General features: G+C 44.1%; 1 protein-coding gene across 2 annotated transcripts in view; it reads left to right on the top strand.

The window, feature by feature from the left end:
* Positions 1 to 21,014, top strand: part of LOC135899783 (uncharacterized) — a 152,311-nt gene that overhangs the window by 77,658 nt on the left and 53,639 nt on the right. For both annotated transcript variants that reach the window (XM_065429115.2, XM_065429114.2), the window contains 2 exons: positions 4,273 to 4,396; positions 20,893 to 20,998. In XM_065429115.2, coding sequence (XP_065285187.2) covers positions 4,273 to 4,396; positions 20,893 to 20,998 — 230 coding nt within the window. The remainder of the gene's footprint in view (positions 1 to 4,272; positions 4,397 to 20,892; positions 20,999 to 21,014) is intronic.

Genomic DNA, 21,014 nt, shown 5'->3' with positions numbered 1-21,014 from the left:
TGTGTCTCATCAAAATGTTGCGCAATCGAACCTCTAATCATTCAGGGAGTTTTGCAAAGGCACTCGAGGAAAAACGTGGAAAACTCAGGTAATTTGGAAATGTCAACTTGGCAGACACCCTGAATTGGCAGTTCGCTTCGTTATATCGAAATTCGGCCTGTTATAGAAATAAGTAGTCACTGACGGACATTTCTGACACGGAAAGGGCCGCAAAGTTTTTTGAGTTATCAAGCAAATGGAAAAAGCAAACTTGGATAAGGAAAAGAAATTCATTTTGTTGAATTGGAGAGTCGGCGACGAAAGGTGCGGTTTCATGCCGTGTTGACGATATCTTCACATTGTTCGTACGAAGGGAAACCAGCCTCGCTTTTGTATCCACTCCGCCCCCACGGGTGATATTGTTGCCTGTAGCGGTACGACGCTATTGTGAAAAGCAGTGGCAACAGGGAGTGAATGCTCAACTTCCTCAATTCAATACGTTTCTTAAATTTGAAATAATGCAACACCCAGTACTAAATGCGCTCTTTGCAAAGTGGCAGATTACATCTAAAACGGGGCTCGGGAGGTGCTTGTGTGTTCAGCTGCGCTGCCAGCCATGCATTGCCACGGCTGTGCTAGAAAAGAAGATGCGCCCCAACCTGACCCCCTCCAAGTGCTCATTTGATTGTACAGTTTAGCTTCGATATAACGAAGTCAGTAAAATCGGCAATTTGCTTCATTATATTGAAATTTTGTTGTATTGAAATTTGACCTTTTATGCAAATAAGCGTAGTTGCCGATCAGTTTTTCTTACAAAGAAAGGGACTGTAGACTTTTCCAAATTATTGGGCAATTGAAAAAATCAGTCTTGAATGAGAAAACCATTCATATTTATGAATTTGGGTGTCGGCGACAAATGATGGGGTTTCATGACACATCGGTGATATCTTCACATCGGCGGTACGAATAAGCAAAGTCAGCCACGCTTTCACGTGCACTCCGCCCCCACAGCTGATAGCGTCGCCCACACTGTGACGATGCTATCATGAGAAGCACCAGCAGCGGGGAGTGAACGCTTCGTCTGCCTCAACTCTAGTATTAAACGTGCGGGAAGACAGCTTACATGATGCCACGCTGTCTTGGCATGCCCGCTCTTTGTACATGCGATAGATTACCTGTAAAGTAGGATACGCAGATGTGTATGTGCTCAGTCGCACTTACAGCCATGCGCAGCTGTGGCCAGGAGACACGTGCCAGAAATCGCAACATGCGCAAGCTTACCCCCCTCCCCTTGTGAATCTCCTCGTGTGCACTTGATTGCGTTACTGCGAGCTCGCTGCCTCCCCCTCTTTCTCTGTGCTCGCACAGGAAGGCGGCACTCATGAAGCCACCATGTTTCTTGTCTCACCCTTGCACCCTTCAGTCGCACCTAAAGCAGACAGTGCACAGGGCGCGATAGGATTTCATCGCACTCGCGTGGGCCGTCATTTGAGAGGTGCGTTCGCAAGCAGTCGCTTGTAATTCAATCATTTGGCCATCTGCATCCGTGGAAGTTTGAATTCATTGTCTCGGCATGCCTTTGCGGCAGCAGTGAAATTTCGTTACACTGAAATTGCATACAAACACATTTCGCTGTATTGAGGTTCTATGTACAGGGTGTTCTGTTGATAAGAGGTTATGAAGAGTAAAATACTTCATTATATTGAGAATTTGTTATATTAAAGTTTGTTATATCGAGGTTTAACTATAACCATGAGCTCACTGCCCCTTTCCCTTTGCTCGTGTTTGAAGACACAAAACCAGATGTTACTCATCAAGCCACCATCCTTCTCAGCTCACCCTCGCAACGTTTGACTCACACCTAAGGTACACAGCATGTAGGGTGCAATAGGATCTTATCTCCCGTAGACTTTATACAGTGTAAAGTTATACTACTAATTGTCGAGGGAAAAGCCGAGGGAAGAAAGTGGCAACCGCAAAGGTGCCACAATGTTGCTAGGAATCGTTTTTGTAACACTAAAGATAGCCAAAACAATATGCAAAACAAACATTAAAGGGACCCTGAAACGCTTTTGACGATTTTCTACAAACGTACTGAGTCGTTAGAGTAGGTCCTTCTGATCATTAATTGACACATCTAAGTGCTCTGCATAAAGCGTGTAACTTATTATAAGGTTTTAAAAATGCACATCGCTGCCGATCGCAGCGCACTGCTCGGCGGAATTTTAAGCCGCCCCTACCCATATGACCGAAATCACCCATATTACGTCAGTGGGGCGAGCTATCTGATTGGCTGACCAGGGCGCGTGATCGATAATTTTTCCAACTTCATGGTAAACAAATGATCTTCGTAATAGTTGGAATGTTAGTTAATTTGTTTTTATGAAAAGAAAGTAACATAAAGCGAATGCACAAGAATAATTTTTCAGTACACTTAAGCACTTCCGGCACAGAGCAAGTGTCGTCTGCTTGTGTTACAACGTACTCCATTTTGACAAGAGCTCTGCGGTCAGAGTCGGTCTCAGTCTTTTCGCGAGCACTATGATTCGACTTTGTTGCCTTGTGGACTGCAAACATAGCGACTGGCAATATGTCAAGCTGCGACATCGTGTCCTTCTGCAAGGCAGCGTACGAGCGAACTGGCTGCTGCGCATCGGGCTGCTGCTATCCGATCGGCGCCAGGACTCCTGCGTTTGTGGCCGTCACTTTACACCGGAAGATTACTAACGCAATAGCGTTTCGCGGGTCCGGTATTAGGCCAAACGCAAGCGCAAGGGGACAGGGTCTGGCCGCTTGACTGTGCCATAACGGCATGAACCATGAGATGAGCAGAAGGGAAAATGTGAATGCCTGCACGGTGCAGCCACCTGGTGGCATGGAGCTCAACCATACGCAGTAGCAGCAACGAAGCGTATTCTTTGCTGCTGGTGCATATTTCTCGCAGGAGTGTAATCATCAACACGTTGTTTTTATCAATGTTTAAAATGTTTAACACTTGGTTAGAGCAATATTAGCGCTTTGTTTGGCCGGTTAAGCGCTGCACCAACAAGTGTCTGGACTGTGCAGACCGATCAGGCCGCTCACGTACGTCTACGCCAAAGTTCCTTCATCAGCTTCAGTTTATGCCTCCAGTCATTCGCCGAAATGACCAGCTTGCCTGTGGTTACCGGAATACCAGACACGTTCGAGGCTATGACAGAATGCTCGCAACGCACGCTGCTTCGATAGCTCTCGCTTGGGGTCGACGGCCAAGCGGCTAGCGGAGAGGTTTCGCGCGGGCGGGGGCGGGCTCCAAACAACCGGAAGTGGACGATGTGACGTCGCATCGTGACGCAGGACCAGTAAAGGCGGAGCTTAGCCCCGCTCGCTCGGCGAACGAGTTGAGGAGGAAAAGCATGGCTGGGGAGGAAGGTAACTTCTAATCGCTTGTAGCTCCATTAATACGTAACGCTTCACTTAAATTGTGGTGCGAATGTTCTACTTAAGCTGTACCCTACGCGTGTACAAAATTTGTCCGAACAGTTTCAGGGGCCCTTTAACACATAGCCTGTACATACGGACAATGTGTAAAGTTTATTCCATATATTTTTCAGAAAGATCGAATGGCAATTTACAAAATTTTCATGTACAATTTATAGTGTGTGATTGGATACATTTGCAGCCACCTGAACTAGATAGTGCAACCTTACTGAGGGAGGCTCAGGATCACATTAATAGCGCCTGTCGTCTGAATCGCAGCTTGTCGTCTGCACCTGCACAGAGTAGCAACATCACAGCACCCTTGTGGTTGCCGGTTTCAATGCATGTGCACTAATTAAATCTTTTCCTCTAGAGGTGGTTATATTAATTCTGTGTTATGTTAGGCGCATTCTGTGTCAGGTAACTTCTGTTAACTCTCTGTTAGGTACGTTCATCAGCAGCGACTTGTAATTCAACCATTTGACCACCTGCATCCACGGAATTTTCCATTTATTGTCTTGGTATTCCTTTGTGCTGGTAGCGAAATTTTGTTGTACCATTGAAATCATTTATAAACGCACTTCTTTATATTGAAGTTCTAAACACAGTCTTCTATGGACAAAAATGATATAAAGTTAGATACTTCTTTATATCACGAATTTTGTGGTAATAAAGTTCGTTATATGGAGGTTTAACTGTACTGTAATGAAATTTGAAATCATGTAGAGAGAGAGAGAGAGAGAAATAAATTAGATGTGAAAGGCAGGGAGGTTAACCCAAAGATATGAAATCATGAAAAATCACTGTGCTCACTGTGCTTGCATCATCATGTAGAGCGACGCCAAGCGTATCGAAGCAATGCGGGTGTCGGCCGACTACTCCCCTTGCTTCCACATTTTGCTGCCACCGCAAGCCGACAACAGCCAGGAAGGAGACGATGCACCAAATGTCACACCAGGTGGGTCAAGCCAAGGCTGCTCATGTCCTTTTTCATGCGATGTACTCTTACTTCTGTTGCTTGTCAGTCGCATGGGGATAAAATTGTTGTTACAACTGGCAGCAGTGTGCCTGTTGAATCTTCATTGTGCCAGTCTTAGGAGTGGTACTTGCTGATGGGCTAGTTGGTGCGTCTGGCTGAGTGACTAATTGGTATTTGGTATTTGGTAGTGAATTGGTATTTTATCATGGCATTCACTTTTGTGGCATTTGTTTGGTGCCACATTTTTTTTATTGCGACCAATTACAGTCAGACCTCATTTTAATGAAATGGGATGTAACAAAATAATGGATGCAACGAAGTATGTTAAATTCCCCTTGAAATCCTCATAGAGATTCATAGTGCAGTACACGCAATAATGGATATTACTAGAGCTGTGCAAATAGCTAGAACTTCAAATATTTTATTCTAATTGGTTAGTATTTTATACAGTTCGATTGACATTCTTGCTATTTGCAATATTTGAACCCCCAAAAATTGCTGTTGTTGGTCTTTTAAGTTTGCTTTCCCGCACTACAACCGTATTATGCGGCAAAGCATTCAGAGTGCTGCGGTGAAGCACAGTTGACGTGCAGTGAAGTATATAAAAAGTAAATAAGGGGAACTGTCACGGGCCCCTGCAGGTACTTATGGACCCACACTATGCTGCCTCTTCATGCATCTGGACAACAAAAGCCACCAGGTGGAAATCTCTGTGCCTGCAACTAATGAGGCTAAGTGCCTAAAAACACAGTTTCCAAACTACAAATTTGACCGAGCCCTCATTCTTATGTAGTTGAGTACCACCGGTATGCTTCAATCGCAGACTGGATTGAAAATCTGGCTTTAGAAGGAGCAAAGAAAATTTAAACTCCATGGAACCCAGAAATGTTCTCAACAATGAAAGCTTCTGAAGGGGCTGTTCCACATCAGCGCTATTGAAAGACTTCGATAAGCCCATCCACCAGGAGAAATTTTCACTTGTTTATGGCAGCAGTTTTTATTGCCACAAGCTCAGGTTAAAAGACGCGTGTGTGGTGAAATTTTGGGCCAGAAAGAAGGTCCACATGAGCGGTCGTGTAAGCATGGTGCCCATTGTTTACTCGGTTGGTGCAGAGATGCTTAATCAGGACAGTGAGCAGCTGTTTTCGGTGTCTGAAAAAAGTTGTGACAGGCAGGAGGGTGTCTCTGCTGCCTGAACATTTCGAGCATCTATCCCTTCATGACAAATATAAGCAAAAGTGTTGTACTAGAGAACTTTGTTGACCACAAAGCATAATTTTCTTGTTCGCTATTTGCTGTGCAATAAACTTGCTCTTTTTTTTAGCACCTCTAATTGATGAAAAAAATTTAACTTTTTCGACACCAATAGTATTGTGGTTTTAAAAACATTCGACACATTGTATTCGATTTAAACTTAGTTTTCATTATTTGAATTCGCTTCGAAATTGAAAATTTGATATTTACACACTCCAAAAATTAATGAAGTAATGGATCTAATGAAATAATTCTGGCTCCTACTTCAACTGCATTGTAACGTGGTTTTGCTGTATATGAATGCTCAAGGTGCATTTTTTTATTTTTTTTTATTTTCAAATACTGTTGGCCGTCTTGGCTGTAACAGGGTGGGTACAGCAAATTTGCATATAGCGTAAAAAATGTAAACACCTTACAAACGTAAATAGGACATGAAGCAATGAATGTTGAAAATACAATGCAAAACAAATAACGAAATACAAATACAATCTTCTGGCTAGGAAATATATGTTTGTAACATTGTGACAGTGAAATCGGAAACAGCATAAAAGAAAGACTACTGTATGTATTTCTAGAATAGCATGACAACGTTTACTAATAGTGTGACAACAACACTACTAAAATTCAATTTCATAAAAGGTTTTTAACGCATTCCTCAAAGATTTTAATGCTACATACTTGACTGCAAAACAGATGCCGGCAAACTGTTCCATTCCTTAATCGTTCGCGGAAAAAATAAATGAGCGTACATGTCCAGATATGCTTTTGGAATTGAGAACATGCAATGATTGCTTGACCTGACGTTTCTAGCCTGCCTGGGAGCAAGATAGGGTGTGGTTTCAATATTGAAGTGGCCTTTTGATAACAAAAAAAAAGAAATTTAAGTCTAGCCAACTTCTGCCGTTGAGCCAGTGGAGGCAAATCAAGCAACCGAAGCATTTCGGAAACAGAGTCAGTATGATAATACCGGGAAAGAATGAACCTTGCAGATTTTTTCTGTATCTTCTCAATGCGGTTTATTAATCCTGATTGAAACAGATACCAAATGACACTGGCATACTCTAACGTTGGTCTAATATAAGTTAAATATGCGAGTAGTTTGACGGGTGTGGTTGCTAGCTTTAATTTTCGGCGAAGAAACCATAATTTTTTTTCTGCAGCTCCACAAATTTTGTCTGTGTGATTTCCTACTTAAGTCTTTCGAAATTGTTAAACCTTGGTATTTTATCGTTTCAGTTTCGGTTAGAATTGTTGAGTTCATCTCATAATTACACTCAATAACATGCTTTGTTTTGTTTGTAATTCTGAGCATGACTGATTTAGATTCGTTAATTTTCATTTTACTTTTTGCGGCCCAGACTTCTACAGTTTCAAGGGTTTGACTAACTGACGCCTGATCGTTTTGGTTATTGATTTCACTATATAATAAACAATCGTCTGCAAATAACTGGATGGTTATGTCGTTACTTATGCGATGAGAAATATCATTTATGTAAACTAGAAAAAGAAGTGGCCCTAAAACAGATCCCTGTGGAACGCCTGAAGTTATTTTTAATTGGTTAGATTTGTTACCTTCTTTTTTGGCGTATTGTGTCCGATCTGTAAGATATGAGCTGATCCACATAACAACATCATAATTTATATTAATTTCCATCAGTTTGTTAATTAATTCATTATGTACGACCAGATCGAACGCATTCGAGTAATCTAAAAATATAGCGTTGACCTGCTATCTATTGTTCAAGGAAGCTGAAAAATCGTTGATCATTTCTATCAACTGTGTGACACTCGAAAGGTTCTGCCGAAATCTGTGCTGGTTGGGAAAAAAAGCTTTCTTGTCTTCAAGGTAGGTGTAGATTGACTTTGAAACTATGTGTTCAAGTAGTTTGCAGCATACACATGTGAGTGAAATTGGCCGATAGTTTCCAATATGTTGCCTTTCACCAGACTTGTGAACCGGAACCACCTTTGCGACTAGCCAGTCATCTGGGACCTGTTTTTGTTTTAGTGAAGTGTTAAAAATGATCTCTAGATAGTGAGCTACCCATTCCGCATATCTGCGCAGAAAGGCATTTGGTATGCCGTCTGGACCTACAGATTTCTTATCGTTAATTTTAAGCTAAAGAGCTACAGTGCCGTCATGCGAAACTTGAATATTAGACATTGGTGATGTGTACGGGGATTTTAGTGAGAGGGTAGAAATACCATCTGCAGAAATGTCAGTAAAGACAGGTTAAAAAAAATCATTAAAACACTGCCATACGCGAGTTGCCCAACACAAGTTCGCCATTATCGACAATGCCACTTGGACCTTCGTTATTATGCGACAAATGGCGTCAAAAACGGTGCGGATCGTGCTTCATAAAATTAGTTAATGTCACATCATAGTAATTTGTTTTAGCAGCAGCCATATTTGTGCACAATATAGAGGTTAGCGCCGAAATTTTATTATGATCTTTTTTTTTACTTCTGCCTCTCACAGTTAATTTTCCGCTTTAAATGTATAATTTCGCGAGTTACCCACGGGTTCTGTCTGTTTATTTTCTTCTTCCGACTTGGCACAAATCTGTTTACGCAATGAAAAAACAATATCTTTAAATGCAATCCACATGGCATTGACGTCATCTGTTGAAGTGAATTCATCAAAACACAGTGAAAGATGGTCAATAATGCTTGTGTCATCGGCTCTATCGAAGCACAACATGCGTAGTACTACCAGCCTTCGGGTATACAGCGGTAGACTTTATCTCTATATAAACTAGCTTATGATCCGAGAGGCCAGTTTCAACCGACACGTCGTAGTCTTCAAATCGTCTGTCTAGGAACACCAAGTCTAATATAGATCTTGATTTCCCAACTACGCGTGTGCACTCATGAACTACCTGCTGTAAATCCTTACTGAAAGCTATTTCTAGAAGCAGTTCACAATGAGCATCTTCGCGAGGCTGAACGCTAAACGGGGACCAATCAATCCCTGGCAAGTTGAAATCCCCAGCAATGATTATGCGACAGCTGCACTTTTTAAAGCTTTCTAAGTAAAGCTGCATATCTTCAAGATAGGAAATAGGTGATTTAGGCGGTCTATAAACAGTTCCAAGAATTATCCTTGTTTTATCTAGCTTAATTTCACGCTAGATGCTTTCATGTGTTGAAGTACCAGTCATTTGCACACAGTCAATATCGGCCTTGAATACAATAGCAACTCCACCCCCGCGAGCATCGCGGTCTCTTCGTATGATCTTATAATTAGGTGGTACAAGCTCTTGGTCTTGTATTTCGGGCCGCAGCCACGTTTCGGTTATTGTAAGCACATGAGGATCGTAAATAGCCAGGATGTATTCTAAGTCTCCAATTTTGTTTACTAAACTTCTAGCGTTCAAATTGATCAAGCGGAAGGCATTCGAATCACATTCTTTGTTCCGTCAGTCACCCCTACCAGCAGTATGACGTCTGTTAGGATACGGAAGCATCACACGACTGCGCTTTGATTGATCCCACATGTACACGTCGGAGTCCACATGTAGTTTGTCATAATTCAAGCGCATGCGATGCCCATCCTCCTTTTCTTGTTTCGCGGAATCCCAGAGCATTTTATGCTTTGCCAGCGTTTCTTTTGAAAAATCATCAGAAATGGACACGCCGCTGCCCTTCAGCTTTCTGCATTGCTTGTAAATTTTAGCTTTTTTCCTTTAGTCATACAACCTGAGAATGTGGCACTGTGGCCGTTATCCTGTTACGGACGGTGCATGCATTGCCTGTGCACATGAGGTTGTAGGCTCATATTAAAATAATAGCATGCACTTCAATTCTTGTTTGATACTTTAAATAAAATATATTAGTAAATAAATGTTGAGCTACATAGCGCCAAGAAATAGCATTTGATTGGGTGACCTAAAATTTGTTGCCCTTTTGAAAAAGGCTTGGCACCCAAAATGTTGATGCAGATGTCGTACATATTGAGGGGATATGTGAAGTTCAAAACGTTTGTGGTTTGATGACAGAGCTAAGATGATACTGGGTGGACAAGTCAAGTCAGTGCCTGCAAAGCCTTGATAAGTGCCTTTCCTGTTATATAGATCACCCTGACCTAAGTTGAAGGAGATGTTGATCATGGGGCCCAGATGAGTAGGGGCACACATAGCGATGATGGAATTATGACATTGGTATGACGATGATGGCATGACAAGAGTCGGATATTGAAGTTACAGTGATGATGGACTGTGATGGCAATCCACGATAGTCTTACAGTGAATGCATGGCGACGATGGCATGAAAGTGACATGAGGACAAGGGAAAGATGACCAGTGTATGACCACGAGTGTTATGACAATGTTAGTATATGACTATGGGATGGGATGACAGTTCTGAAGTTATGACTGTGGAATGGCAGCGTGATGATTATAGCATGATCTCAGTAGTCCGACTATGATGGCATGATGAGAGCTGGACGTAAAATTTACAATGTTGACAATTTAATAGTCACGACAGGATTCGACATTGGTATAACAATGACTATATGACGACGATAGCATGACAATGGAATCAAGTGTGTGATCACAATGCCTTGACGATGACTGTATCACGAAACCTGGATGACAGCATGACAAGACGGCATGGCGACAATGGTATGACAATGATGACATGACGATAGTCTGATGTCGAAGTTATCATAATGACAATGGAACGACCACGATGGGGTCCCAGTGACAATATGACGACTGTTTGATGACGATGGCATGAAAATAACATGAGTACAATAAGATGAAGAGTCTATGAACATAATGGTGTGACGATGACTGTATCTAAACCCCGTATGACGACAATGGCATGACGAGAGTCGGATGATGAAGCTGGAGTAATGATGATGGCACAACTATGATGCTACAATGAAACCAGAAAAGGAGTCAGAATGACGATAATGGCACAACCAAGAGCTCATGACGACGGTATCACAAAGGATCCGCGGTATTGTCTATGTGACAACAATGTTATGACAGTGGCAGCATTATCACTATTGAATGACGACAGCGTAATTATTACAAAATGATGAACAAGAGTTGATGTCAATGGATCGACGAAAGTGGTATGACAACAATGGTGTCATGACATTGGGAAGAAGATACTCGTGACCATGATGCCATATGAGAGTTGGATGTCGAACTTACATTAATGACGATGGAATGACCACAATGGGATCTTGATGAAGATACAGTAAAACCTCATTAAACCGTACCTGCTTAAACAGTAGTTTTGTTTTAAAAGTAGTAAAGTCAAATCCCCGACTCGGGGGCCATTGAACATACTGCATTTTGTATCCACATAAACCGTACGAGCTTATTGCGTACGTATTGGTTAACACATAGTGTTTCCACTCTGTGGTGTGCAACCATGGCACTGCATCATCCCCATTGGGCAGCCCGTCAGAACAACAAGCCTCAGTGATTGAAGCAACAGCCTCCAAGCGCCCTGTGTGTTTGTGTGGGAAGCCACATCAACATCATTTCGGTGTCGTGCATGGACTGGCATCATGCTGAAGCTCGGATAAAAACACCGGGTGCTCAGCATAGAAAATTGTACATCCTTCGTGCTTTTGAACATGGCACCATGGCACGAAGAAGTCAGCGCTGGCACGTGACAGAGATCTACCGTTGACTTCGATGTGGGGCATTCGAAATACGAAGAATTAGCTCGGTAACGCTGCTGTATCCGTGAAATGATTTCGACTATAAGGTTCGACTTGTCGCCATCATAGCCTCTGTTGCTGAAGTGTCACCTAGCGACAGTGATGAGGATGACATGGAAAGCGGCAGCACGGGCGATTCAGGCCTGACAGTGGCAGAAGCTGCGCGTTACATTAGCTGCATGAATGCAATCGTTGTGATGAGAACAGCACCTCCCCCCCTCCCCCCAACTGCGACATCTGCAGTGCTACCGCTCCCGTGCGCGGAGAATATGCAATGCCAACGAGGAATCTGCCATGCGAGTGCTTGCCGAGAAGAGGGGGCTAGCTGATAAGTTGGCTCGCAGCTTCAGTAAGTTTAAGGCTGCTGTCGTCGCTGCTTGGCTGCCATGGCATCAAACGAAAATAACTTGGCTTTTGTCACGCGAAATGAATAAATACTGCATGTTTTTGCCCTTTCATCGCACTCTCTCTGAGTTGCGTTTTTGACAGGTAAGTGGGCGATCTCATGCTATTTTGGTTAAGCAGTATTACCATTTAATGCATACTTTTTCGAGCTCCGGCCAACTACAATTTAGTGAGGTTTCACTGTATAACAATGCATACATGACAACAATGCAGTGATGACGATGGCATGACAATGACATGAGGACAAAAGGATGACGAGTGTGTAATGGGGATTTCGTGATGATGACAGTATCACAAAATCTGCATAATGAGAGTTGGATGACGAAGCTGCAGTAACGATGGTAGCACGACCACGACAGCATTATGACAAAGGTCTGACAATGGAGCTATGGAGCATGATTGGAGATTTTCGTTCGAAACTGAACATATTCAGTTGCTGCAACGTCACAAAGTAGGCAGCCCACAAAATTTGTGAGAACGGGACGGAGAGAGAAGCCATTCGGCAAGCGGTGAACACCCCAGAAGTTGACAGGCCTCGTTTGTCGTCTGCTTGGGTGCACTGTATTAGAAAACGAAATGTTTCTTGCCTTCTAATGAATGAACTATATCTTAAAAAAATTACGCAGAAACTCTTCTGGGAGTTGTGTAAGTATGCCTAATCATTGTGCCACTTGCCCATGTCACGCAGCCCAATATCGTTATCAATGTTATGAAATGTGATCCGATCAGTACAAACAACAGTGCTGCAGTGACACGAACTACTGCCGACGGCAGCACAAGGTGCATTGATGACGCAAGCAAACTACTGAAAGTGGCAGCGCCAGGTGCACTGATGACGTTTCGATCATTATAAGCCATTATCACTCTTTAGTACCTTATCCATGGGTATCGAACCATTATGATCTGTGATCAACCACGATCCAGCGGCAGCTGCATCTGGCGCGGCCACGACGGCCATATCTTGAAAGTGATCTGCGATGGTGGCTGAGAGCACTGACTGCTAACTGCCTCATGTGCTCTGTGTTCTCGCCACCGAGTTTGCTTTCAAGAGAGACGTGTGGGCCTTAATCTTGAAAGCAATCTGCAATGGGGGCTCGTGCACCGAGTGTCGACAACTATGTGGTGCTCTGTGTTTTCGCCGCGTATCTCGCATTGAAGTGAGAGGAAGCACGAAGGTGAATTCACTCGCTACTGCGGGCGCTGTCTTGAAAGTGATCGTCTTATGAGGCTTTTTTTTTTTCTCAAGCTTAAACACATTTTCAAATATTAGTACAGTGAAACCTCATTAAACCATAGTTGGCCGGAGCTGGGAAACAGTACGTACTAGACGATAATACTGCTTAACCGTAATAGCATGAGATTGCCCACTTAACTGTCAAAAACGGAACTCAAAGAGAGTATGATGAAAGGGGAAAGAAAAATGCAGTATTTATTCATTTTACGTGACAAAAGTGTTATTTTTGTTTGATGCTACGGCGGCCGAGCAGTGACGACAGCGGCCTCAAACTTACTGAAGCTGCGAGCCAGCTTTTCAACTACCCCCCTCTTCTCGTCAAGCACTCACATGGCAGATTGCTCGTTGGCATTGCATGTTCTCCGTGTTATGGGCGAGGTAGCGCTGCAGATGTCGCGGCATGCCTTTTGCATTGCGGCGTGCTGTTCCCGTCGCGATGATTGCATTCATGCGGCTGACATAATGCGCAGCTTCTGCCACTGTCGGGCCTGAGTTGCCCGTGCTGTTGCTTTTTGTGCCGTCCTCATCATTGTCGCTAGTAGAAACTTTGGCAAGAACAGAGGCAACGATGGGGAAAAGTCTAACCTCGTAGCCGACATCTCTTCACAGTCGTAGCAGTGCTGCCGAGCAACTTCTTAGCATTCCAAATGCCGCACACTGCAGCCGACAGCAGGTCCCCATCACGTGCCAGCGCCGACTTCGCGTCACGTTTGATAGCACGAACAATGTTTATTTTTCTTCTGTGCTGAGCACGCGGCGTCTTTTTTATCTGAGCTTCGGCATGATGCAAGTCCTTGTTTGCACGACGTCACATTGCTCTCTGGTGTGACGCTGAAATGATATTGATGTTGATGTGGTTTCACACGCAAATGCACAGGCCGCTTGGAGGGCATTGTTCTGATCTTAGCTTGTTGTTCTGCCGTGCCGCCCGATGGTGATGACGTACTGCCGTGTTTGCACGACAAAAACTGGAAACACTATGTTAACCGATACGTGCGCAATAAGCTGGTACTGTTTATACGGATACAATTGCTAGCCGCCTGGTTAGCTCAGATGGTAGAGTGGCTGCCCCGGAAAGGCAGTGGTCCCGAGTTCGAGTCCTGGACCAAGATGAGTTTTTCTTCAACTCCGAGGCTTTTCTTTCGAGGAACCCGTATGGGTTTCCTTTGTAGCAATTGCTACGAACAGGTGGATGTCTGATTTTTCCCTTTATCAATTACTTCTCCACCTTGCGGGTTTTCGCAGAACTACTACGTCAAACACTTATCCTTGCTTCGTGTGTTGTTGACAAATTCGACATCGCCCTGCCATCTGCTAGCCGCCTGGTTAGCTCAGATGGTAGAGTGGCTGCCCGGAAAGGCGGTGGTCCCGGGTTCAAGTCCCGGACCAGGACGAGTTTTTCTTCAACTCTGAGGTTTTTCTTTCGAGGAACCCGTATGGGTTTCCTTTGTAGCAATTGCTACGAACGGGTGGATGTCTGATTTTCCCTTTATCAATTACTTCTCCACCTTGCAGGTTTCCGCAGAACTACTACGTCAAACACTTACCTTTGCTTCGTGTGTTGTCGACAAATTCGACTTTGCCCTGCCATCTGCTAGCCGCCTGGTTAGTTCAGATGGTAGAGTGGCTGCCCCGGAAAGGCAGTGGTCCCGGGTGTGAGTCCCGGACCAAGACAAGTTTTTCTTCAACTCTGAGGCTTTTTTTTCGAGGAACCCGTATGGGTTTCCTTTGTAGCAATTGCTATAAACGGGTGCAGGTCTGATTTTCCCTTTATCAAAACACATTATGTTCAATGGCCGCTGAGTCGGGGATTTGACTTTACTACTTTTAAAACGACACTACTGTTTAAGCCGGTACGGTTTAACGAGGTTTTACTATACATTATGACACATGTGCATATTTATCCTTTGCTTGGAGACTGCATTTCACCACCAACAACTTAAAGTTATCGTTCAGTGAAAGACCATACCTGTATGATTTTTAGTTAGTCCGAATCAATGCAGGTGCTTCTTGCGGTGAGCGATAACCTTAAATTGTTAGTTGTGAAATGCGGTCCCAGAGAAAAGAAGGATAAATAACTACATGTTGCTATATGACTACTACAATTTATTAGTGTGTGTTTTTCTGCATGGTCCTTAGGGCGTGCCACACACAGCGAAAAATGAAAGTGATGGCAACAGTGGCATGCTTTTCAAGAGGCAACAACAATGTGTCATCGCACCGCAATGTCTGACTGGGCCCCTGGGTCTCGGTGCATTAGAGGGAGCTGTTCAACATACTTTTCGTTTCGAGAACTGAAAGCAACTCTGGAATTCACTTTCTGCCATCTCTTCAAACCCATTTCGCATCTCCAATCACTCTGCTTCCTCCTCGAGCAACGTCAACGCAACAACTGAAGCTCCCATTGCAAGTGCCGTGTTCTGAAATTAGACTATGGATTGGATCCCAAGTGCCATTCTCTAGCCAAAGCCGCTGTTTGGATTCTACAATGCAATCTACCAGACATGCCAGATGAAGTTGGTATTATAGCGAGTGCATGGCTGCTTGAACTGCACACCTTTCATCGCGTTCTGCTCCTAACAGACGACATGCTTGGTTTCAATATATAACTGACAGGAGTGTGTCGTCATTTTGATGTCATCAAAGATGTCGCCGCACCTCACGGATTATGTTGGCGCAGCCTAGGCCAATCACGCATGGTGAAACTGAACGCGCACTCCAAACAACTATTTCCAATCATGCCCATGATGGCAACTATCTGACAATGACGACATGAGGAGGGTAGCATAATCACGATTGAATGACAACATTATAATTACATTGCAATGACAAAGAAAGATTGATGTCGATGGAACGACGAAGGTGGTATAACGATGACAGCATGACATTTATGATGTGACTGAAGAGATGACAAAAATAAAATGACAGCGTGATGATGACAGCATGGCCACAATTGGGTGACGACCGTGGCATGATGACAATGCCATAATGAGAGTCGGATGACAAAGCTGGAATGACAGCAATGTAATGACCGAGTTTCTTTGGTCACCAGCAAGTGGTCAGTGCAGAAGGTTCTGTTGTTGCTCGTTTTCCTGCATGTGGTTAGTCAACCGCATTTTGCCGTGGAATTCGCCGTGGCCTGCCATATTCTTAGCTGGTAAGTCAGAAACACCTCTTTGCCTAGTGTGTTCTTTTCGTGGGATTCCTCATTGAACTTTGGCTTGCAGGCTTGCTCGAAGTGTCAGTTGCAGTTGTAATAAATGGTTTCTGAGGTACAGTGGTTGTCATCCATTGATTACTCAAGCTTGTATAGGGCCGCGGTTGATGAGCAGGCATGTGCCCTATCGCGGTATGCCGAGGCATAGCACCATTGGCATCCCCCCCTTATCCCTATATTTTGGTGTTCCCAACATGAGGCAAACTTTTGGAAAACAGGATGAAGATTGGTTTCGAGCAAAGAAGGATTCATCTAGACCGGTTAGGCCTCGCCCAGAGGCATGAATGCTAGCTAGGTTGGGCGTGTGCTTGCTTGAGTGCCAGTTAATGCTGCACCAGTGTTGCTGAACTTGTGTAGACATTGAGATTTGCAGCGAGTTTTTTCGTGAAGAAATCTACGGCACGTGGCACCGCGCAGAGCACGCCTGAAGCGAGAGTGTGCAGTAGCCGGTGCAATGGTCCAATTTTCCTGTACGTATGTAAATAGCCTCTCCTGTTAGTACCATATCTATTCAAATCTAGGCCGATAACTTGTTTCAAATAATCTTATCCAAACTCTTGGGTCAGTTTGGTTTCAAGGTTTTTAAAGAATGTGCAGTTCTTAATTGAAATTAATAAAACTGGCGCATAGCTAGCGCCATCTAGAAAAGTCAGTATTGCAGCCGCTACTAGCCACCTCAGTACACGAGCGACGTCACCATTATGACCTGTGTCATATTGGAGCAGGTTCTTTATTCTATGGTATCAGTGTGGCGTTATCGTAATGGCACCAAACAGGCGATGCCACTATAGGGCCACTTCAAATGAAAAGTTGTGGTAGCCGCAGAGGCATCGTCAAACGTTCAAACTGGGCAGGTCTTCCGCATCACTGAGAAAAACATCCATTGTTGGAGGGGACAATGTGAGATGCTTATTGCATGTGCTGCAATGAGGATGGCATTTATTGTTTGAAGCTGACATCGATAAAGAAGGTAACGACGAGGCTAGCGGGGATGGCGATCTAGAATGAGCTCGGCATGTTCATTATTCGATAAATGTTGTTTTCATTTTGTGAATGCTATTTTCGCTTTTTTGTTCGGCCTATATTCAAGGTAAGCTGTCTTTTTTTTTCTGCCTTTGTTCTTTCACGGGTTGGCTTAGAATCGGGGCCGGCCTAGATTCAAGTAAATACAGTACCTTTGGCTTGGGGAGCCAGGCACTGAAAATTCTGGCTAGGAAGGCAGTGGGGCGCAGTCCCAGTGATCGCCCGAGAATACTGCCCTAGAGTGTATGGAAAGTGCAAAAGCATGTGGGAAGATCAAACTGATTAGCCACCGGAAGGCACGCAGATTGTGATTAATATGCATGTCCACGCATGCAGTTCAAAGCTTTGTTTACACGTGAGGTCACAAGACTTCTTACACATCTCTCATTAGGTTTCTGGTTCCGTGCGGGTCGTGTGGGTTTCATAGGCTTTAGTGTGGACATTCTGTAATTCAAGGTGCGATGCATACAGAATGGCACTGATCACCTCAATTTGCTTTCGTGACGTGGTGCTATTTTGATGTTTTGTCCAAGAAACTAAAATGTAGGCAATGAATCTAAAGCTCTTGATAAACAAAACAGTTTTCCTTCTCAGTAAAAGTAAAGCAGCGAGCCCAAAGTGTACAGTTATTCCGTCGGAAGCATCTCTTCACTTCCTTCGTCTGCTACATTCAAGCCGTCGTCTGCTCCATCAGCCAGGTTGAATGTCTGCACGATGCTAATAAGAGCAAATGAAGAACTTGTGCAAAAAGAAAGTAAAATGACGAGTGCAGCAATGGAGGGCGTATGGCACGGGAGTTCTTTGTCATCTACTGGAATAAACGGCGACATAAGATGTGCTGCTCTCGGCTCTTCTGGTATATTGTCCTTCACCATACTTGAAGCCTGGCCTACAGGACAACGAGGTCCTTGGACTTTACGCATGAACCAGAATGAGTCATTGTGTATTGGCACCAGTGCATTTGTCTTCTACCTTGAGACAGCATACGCCACCAACCAGTGTTGGTGAGCACACGTTCTAGGCCGCATTATCGCTTTCTCATGAAACGCAAGTGACTCAGCCCAACTTGGCCAGCCTAGAAGTGGTTGAATATCAGTGATAGCGATGCACGCTACACAAGTATCCACTTGCATGACACAAGTGCCAGCACTGCCATCTGTCGTTCACTTCGCTGCTTACTCGTAACGAGTGATGAGACTCCAAGGCGTACACATTTTTTATAAATTAAAAGCAGGCGTAGTCATAACCTCAGATGATGTGAAAAGTCATTAATCTTGTTCGCAGAGGATTTGTAATGTTCAACCAACATTACTTCAAATAAACGCATCTTCTAAAAAAAAATTATGGCCCAAAACACAAATGCCAACGCCACTCGAGAGTGATGCAATTGCTATATGCATGAATTATGAATGAAATTCATGATTATATTGCGCTTAGCGTTACATTGACGAACATAAGGGACAAGACAGACGTATGTAGCACACGGACACGGACGTACTTGCACTACATACGTCCGTGTCTTGTCCCTTGTGTTCGTCGATATAGCACCAAGATATAATCACGAACGTCCACCAGCTAGCCCCTTTCATTGCTTTATTATATGAATGAAAGATTTATGTGGCCCGGAACAACAGGAAAAATTCGGTGATACTCACTCCTCTCTGTCACTGTTGCATAAGGCCGCTCATTAGCGTACTTTGTGTGGCTTATAGTACGACAAATTATGGCAGAAAGTCTCTGCAGTCGCGGCCCAGTGCAATGTCACGCAATGCCAAATTGCTGTTCACAAAACCACCTTTCCTGTGACACTACTCACTTGATATTCCTCCAGCCAATCAGCTAGCTGCCATGGCAGCTATTGAGAATGCCACCACATATTTGTGAAATTTCAAATGCATTGTACAAGCTTCTGTATGCGCTATCACCAGCAAACATTGTGTACCTTGTGCTTGTCTGTTAAAAATCATCAAACCTAGTGAGGGGTCCTTTAAAGCTTGTACTTCATACAGTAAAACCTCATCAAACCATACTCGCTTAAACAGTATTTTCGGTTTAAGAGTAGTAAAGTCAAATCCCCGGCTCAGCGGCCATTGAACATAATTTGTTTTGTATCTGCATAAACCGTGCCAGCTTATTGTGTACGTATCGGACGTAGTGTTTCGTCTTTTTGTCGTGCAAACACGGCGGTGCGTCGTCTGCATTGGGTGGCCTGGCAGTACAATAAGCCTCGGAGATCAGCACAATGGCCTCCAAGTGCCCTGTGTGTTTGCGTGTGAAGCCACATCAACATCAACATCATTTCAGCACCGTGCCAGAGTGTCTTGGCGTCATGCAAGCGGCAGCTCGTGTCATGTTGAAACTCGGATAAAAAGGATGCCGGGTGCTTAGCATAGAAAAAAAAAATTAGACGTCGTTCATGCTATCTAACATGGCGTGAAAAGTCAACTCTGGCATGTGACATGGGTCTACTGTTAACTACGGTGTGTGGCATTTGGAATGCGAAGTTGCTTGGCAGCACTGCTGCGACCACGAAGAGATGTCTGTTACGAGGTCCGACTTTTTGCCATCATTGCCTCTGCTATTGCCGAAGTGTCGCCTAGCTACAGTAATAAGGACAACGCGGAAAGTGACAGCACGGGCGATTCAGGCCCGACAGTGGCAAAAGCTGTGCGTTTTGTTAGCCTCATGAATGCATTCGTTGCGACGAGAACAGCACCCCACAATGAAAAGGTGCCCCGCGACTTCTGCAACGCTACCGCGCCTATGCACGAAGATTATGCAACGCCAACGAGGAATCTGCCATGCGAGTGTTTGCCGAGAAGAGGGAACTGGCTGAAGAGCTGGCTCACAGCTTCAGCAAGTTTGAGGCCACTGTCATCGCTGCTAGGTCGCCGCTGCTAAGCCGCCACGACATCAAACAAAAATAACATGTTTGTTGCGTGAAGTAAATAAGTACTGCATGTTTTTTCCACTTTCATCGCACTCTCTCCAAGTTTCGTTATCGACAGTTAAGTGGGCGATCTCACATTATTTTGGTTCAGCAGTACTACCGTTTAGTAAGTACTCTGCTGTTGGGCCTCATTACTTTTACGATCTTTTTTTATTTCATGAAGGGACTGAAAAGTGTTTGCTCGCCTTATTATTGTGGTTGCATTACATTCTAAGAAGTATGGTAGTCCATAGCCTTCAGCTATGATGTCTTTCCAAGTCCCTTTTGGTTTTTAAAGCACATAATTTATATCTTACAAAATTTGTGCTCTTTTCCTACTACGTAATCTCTCCATACACTCACTCCTGTTTGACCACTGGAAATTGTGTTCGATGAGATTCGAGGCCATCAGAAAAATTGTTTGCACCTCCTTTCTCTTGTCAGTCATGAGAACTGGGGGGCAAACATTCTCGTGTTTTGGTTGGAACCTTTGTCACGGGGGCACCTTGATGGAGAAGGTAGTCTTAGTGCTTGTGAAAGTTGTAGGTGGCAGCTTTCCTGTAGCCATCATTTTGATGCAGACCTACTGCAGCGATTAAGCTCTGAAGGAGAACTTCTCTGCTGTTTTAATTATTTTGACTTGGCTCGTGGGACCAGTGGTCATATCTCTTGTTGGCCCAGAAACTGCAGGCACTTGTCTGGCTGATACCACCTGTGTGTTTGTGTGCAGTTGTGACTGAGGGACAGGATGAGACCGTTCTGGTACGTCTGCACGTGCAGCAGTTGGCCGCACAGTTCCTGCAGCAGGAGCTGGAGGCCATGGAAGCACGCCTCAGGTGAGCATGTCCTTAC

Source organism: Dermacentor albipictus, chromosome 3 (assembly GCF_038994185.2).
Source record: "Dermacentor albipictus isolate Rhodes 1998 colony chromosome 3, USDA_Dalb.pri_finalv2, whole genome shotgun sequence".
NCBI classification, from domain to species: Eukaryota; Metazoa; Arthropoda; class Arachnida; order Ixodida; family Ixodidae; genus Dermacentor; species Dermacentor albipictus.
Note: the sequence above shows the minus strand (reverse complement) of the source record. Positions and strands in the feature narration are given on the sequence as shown.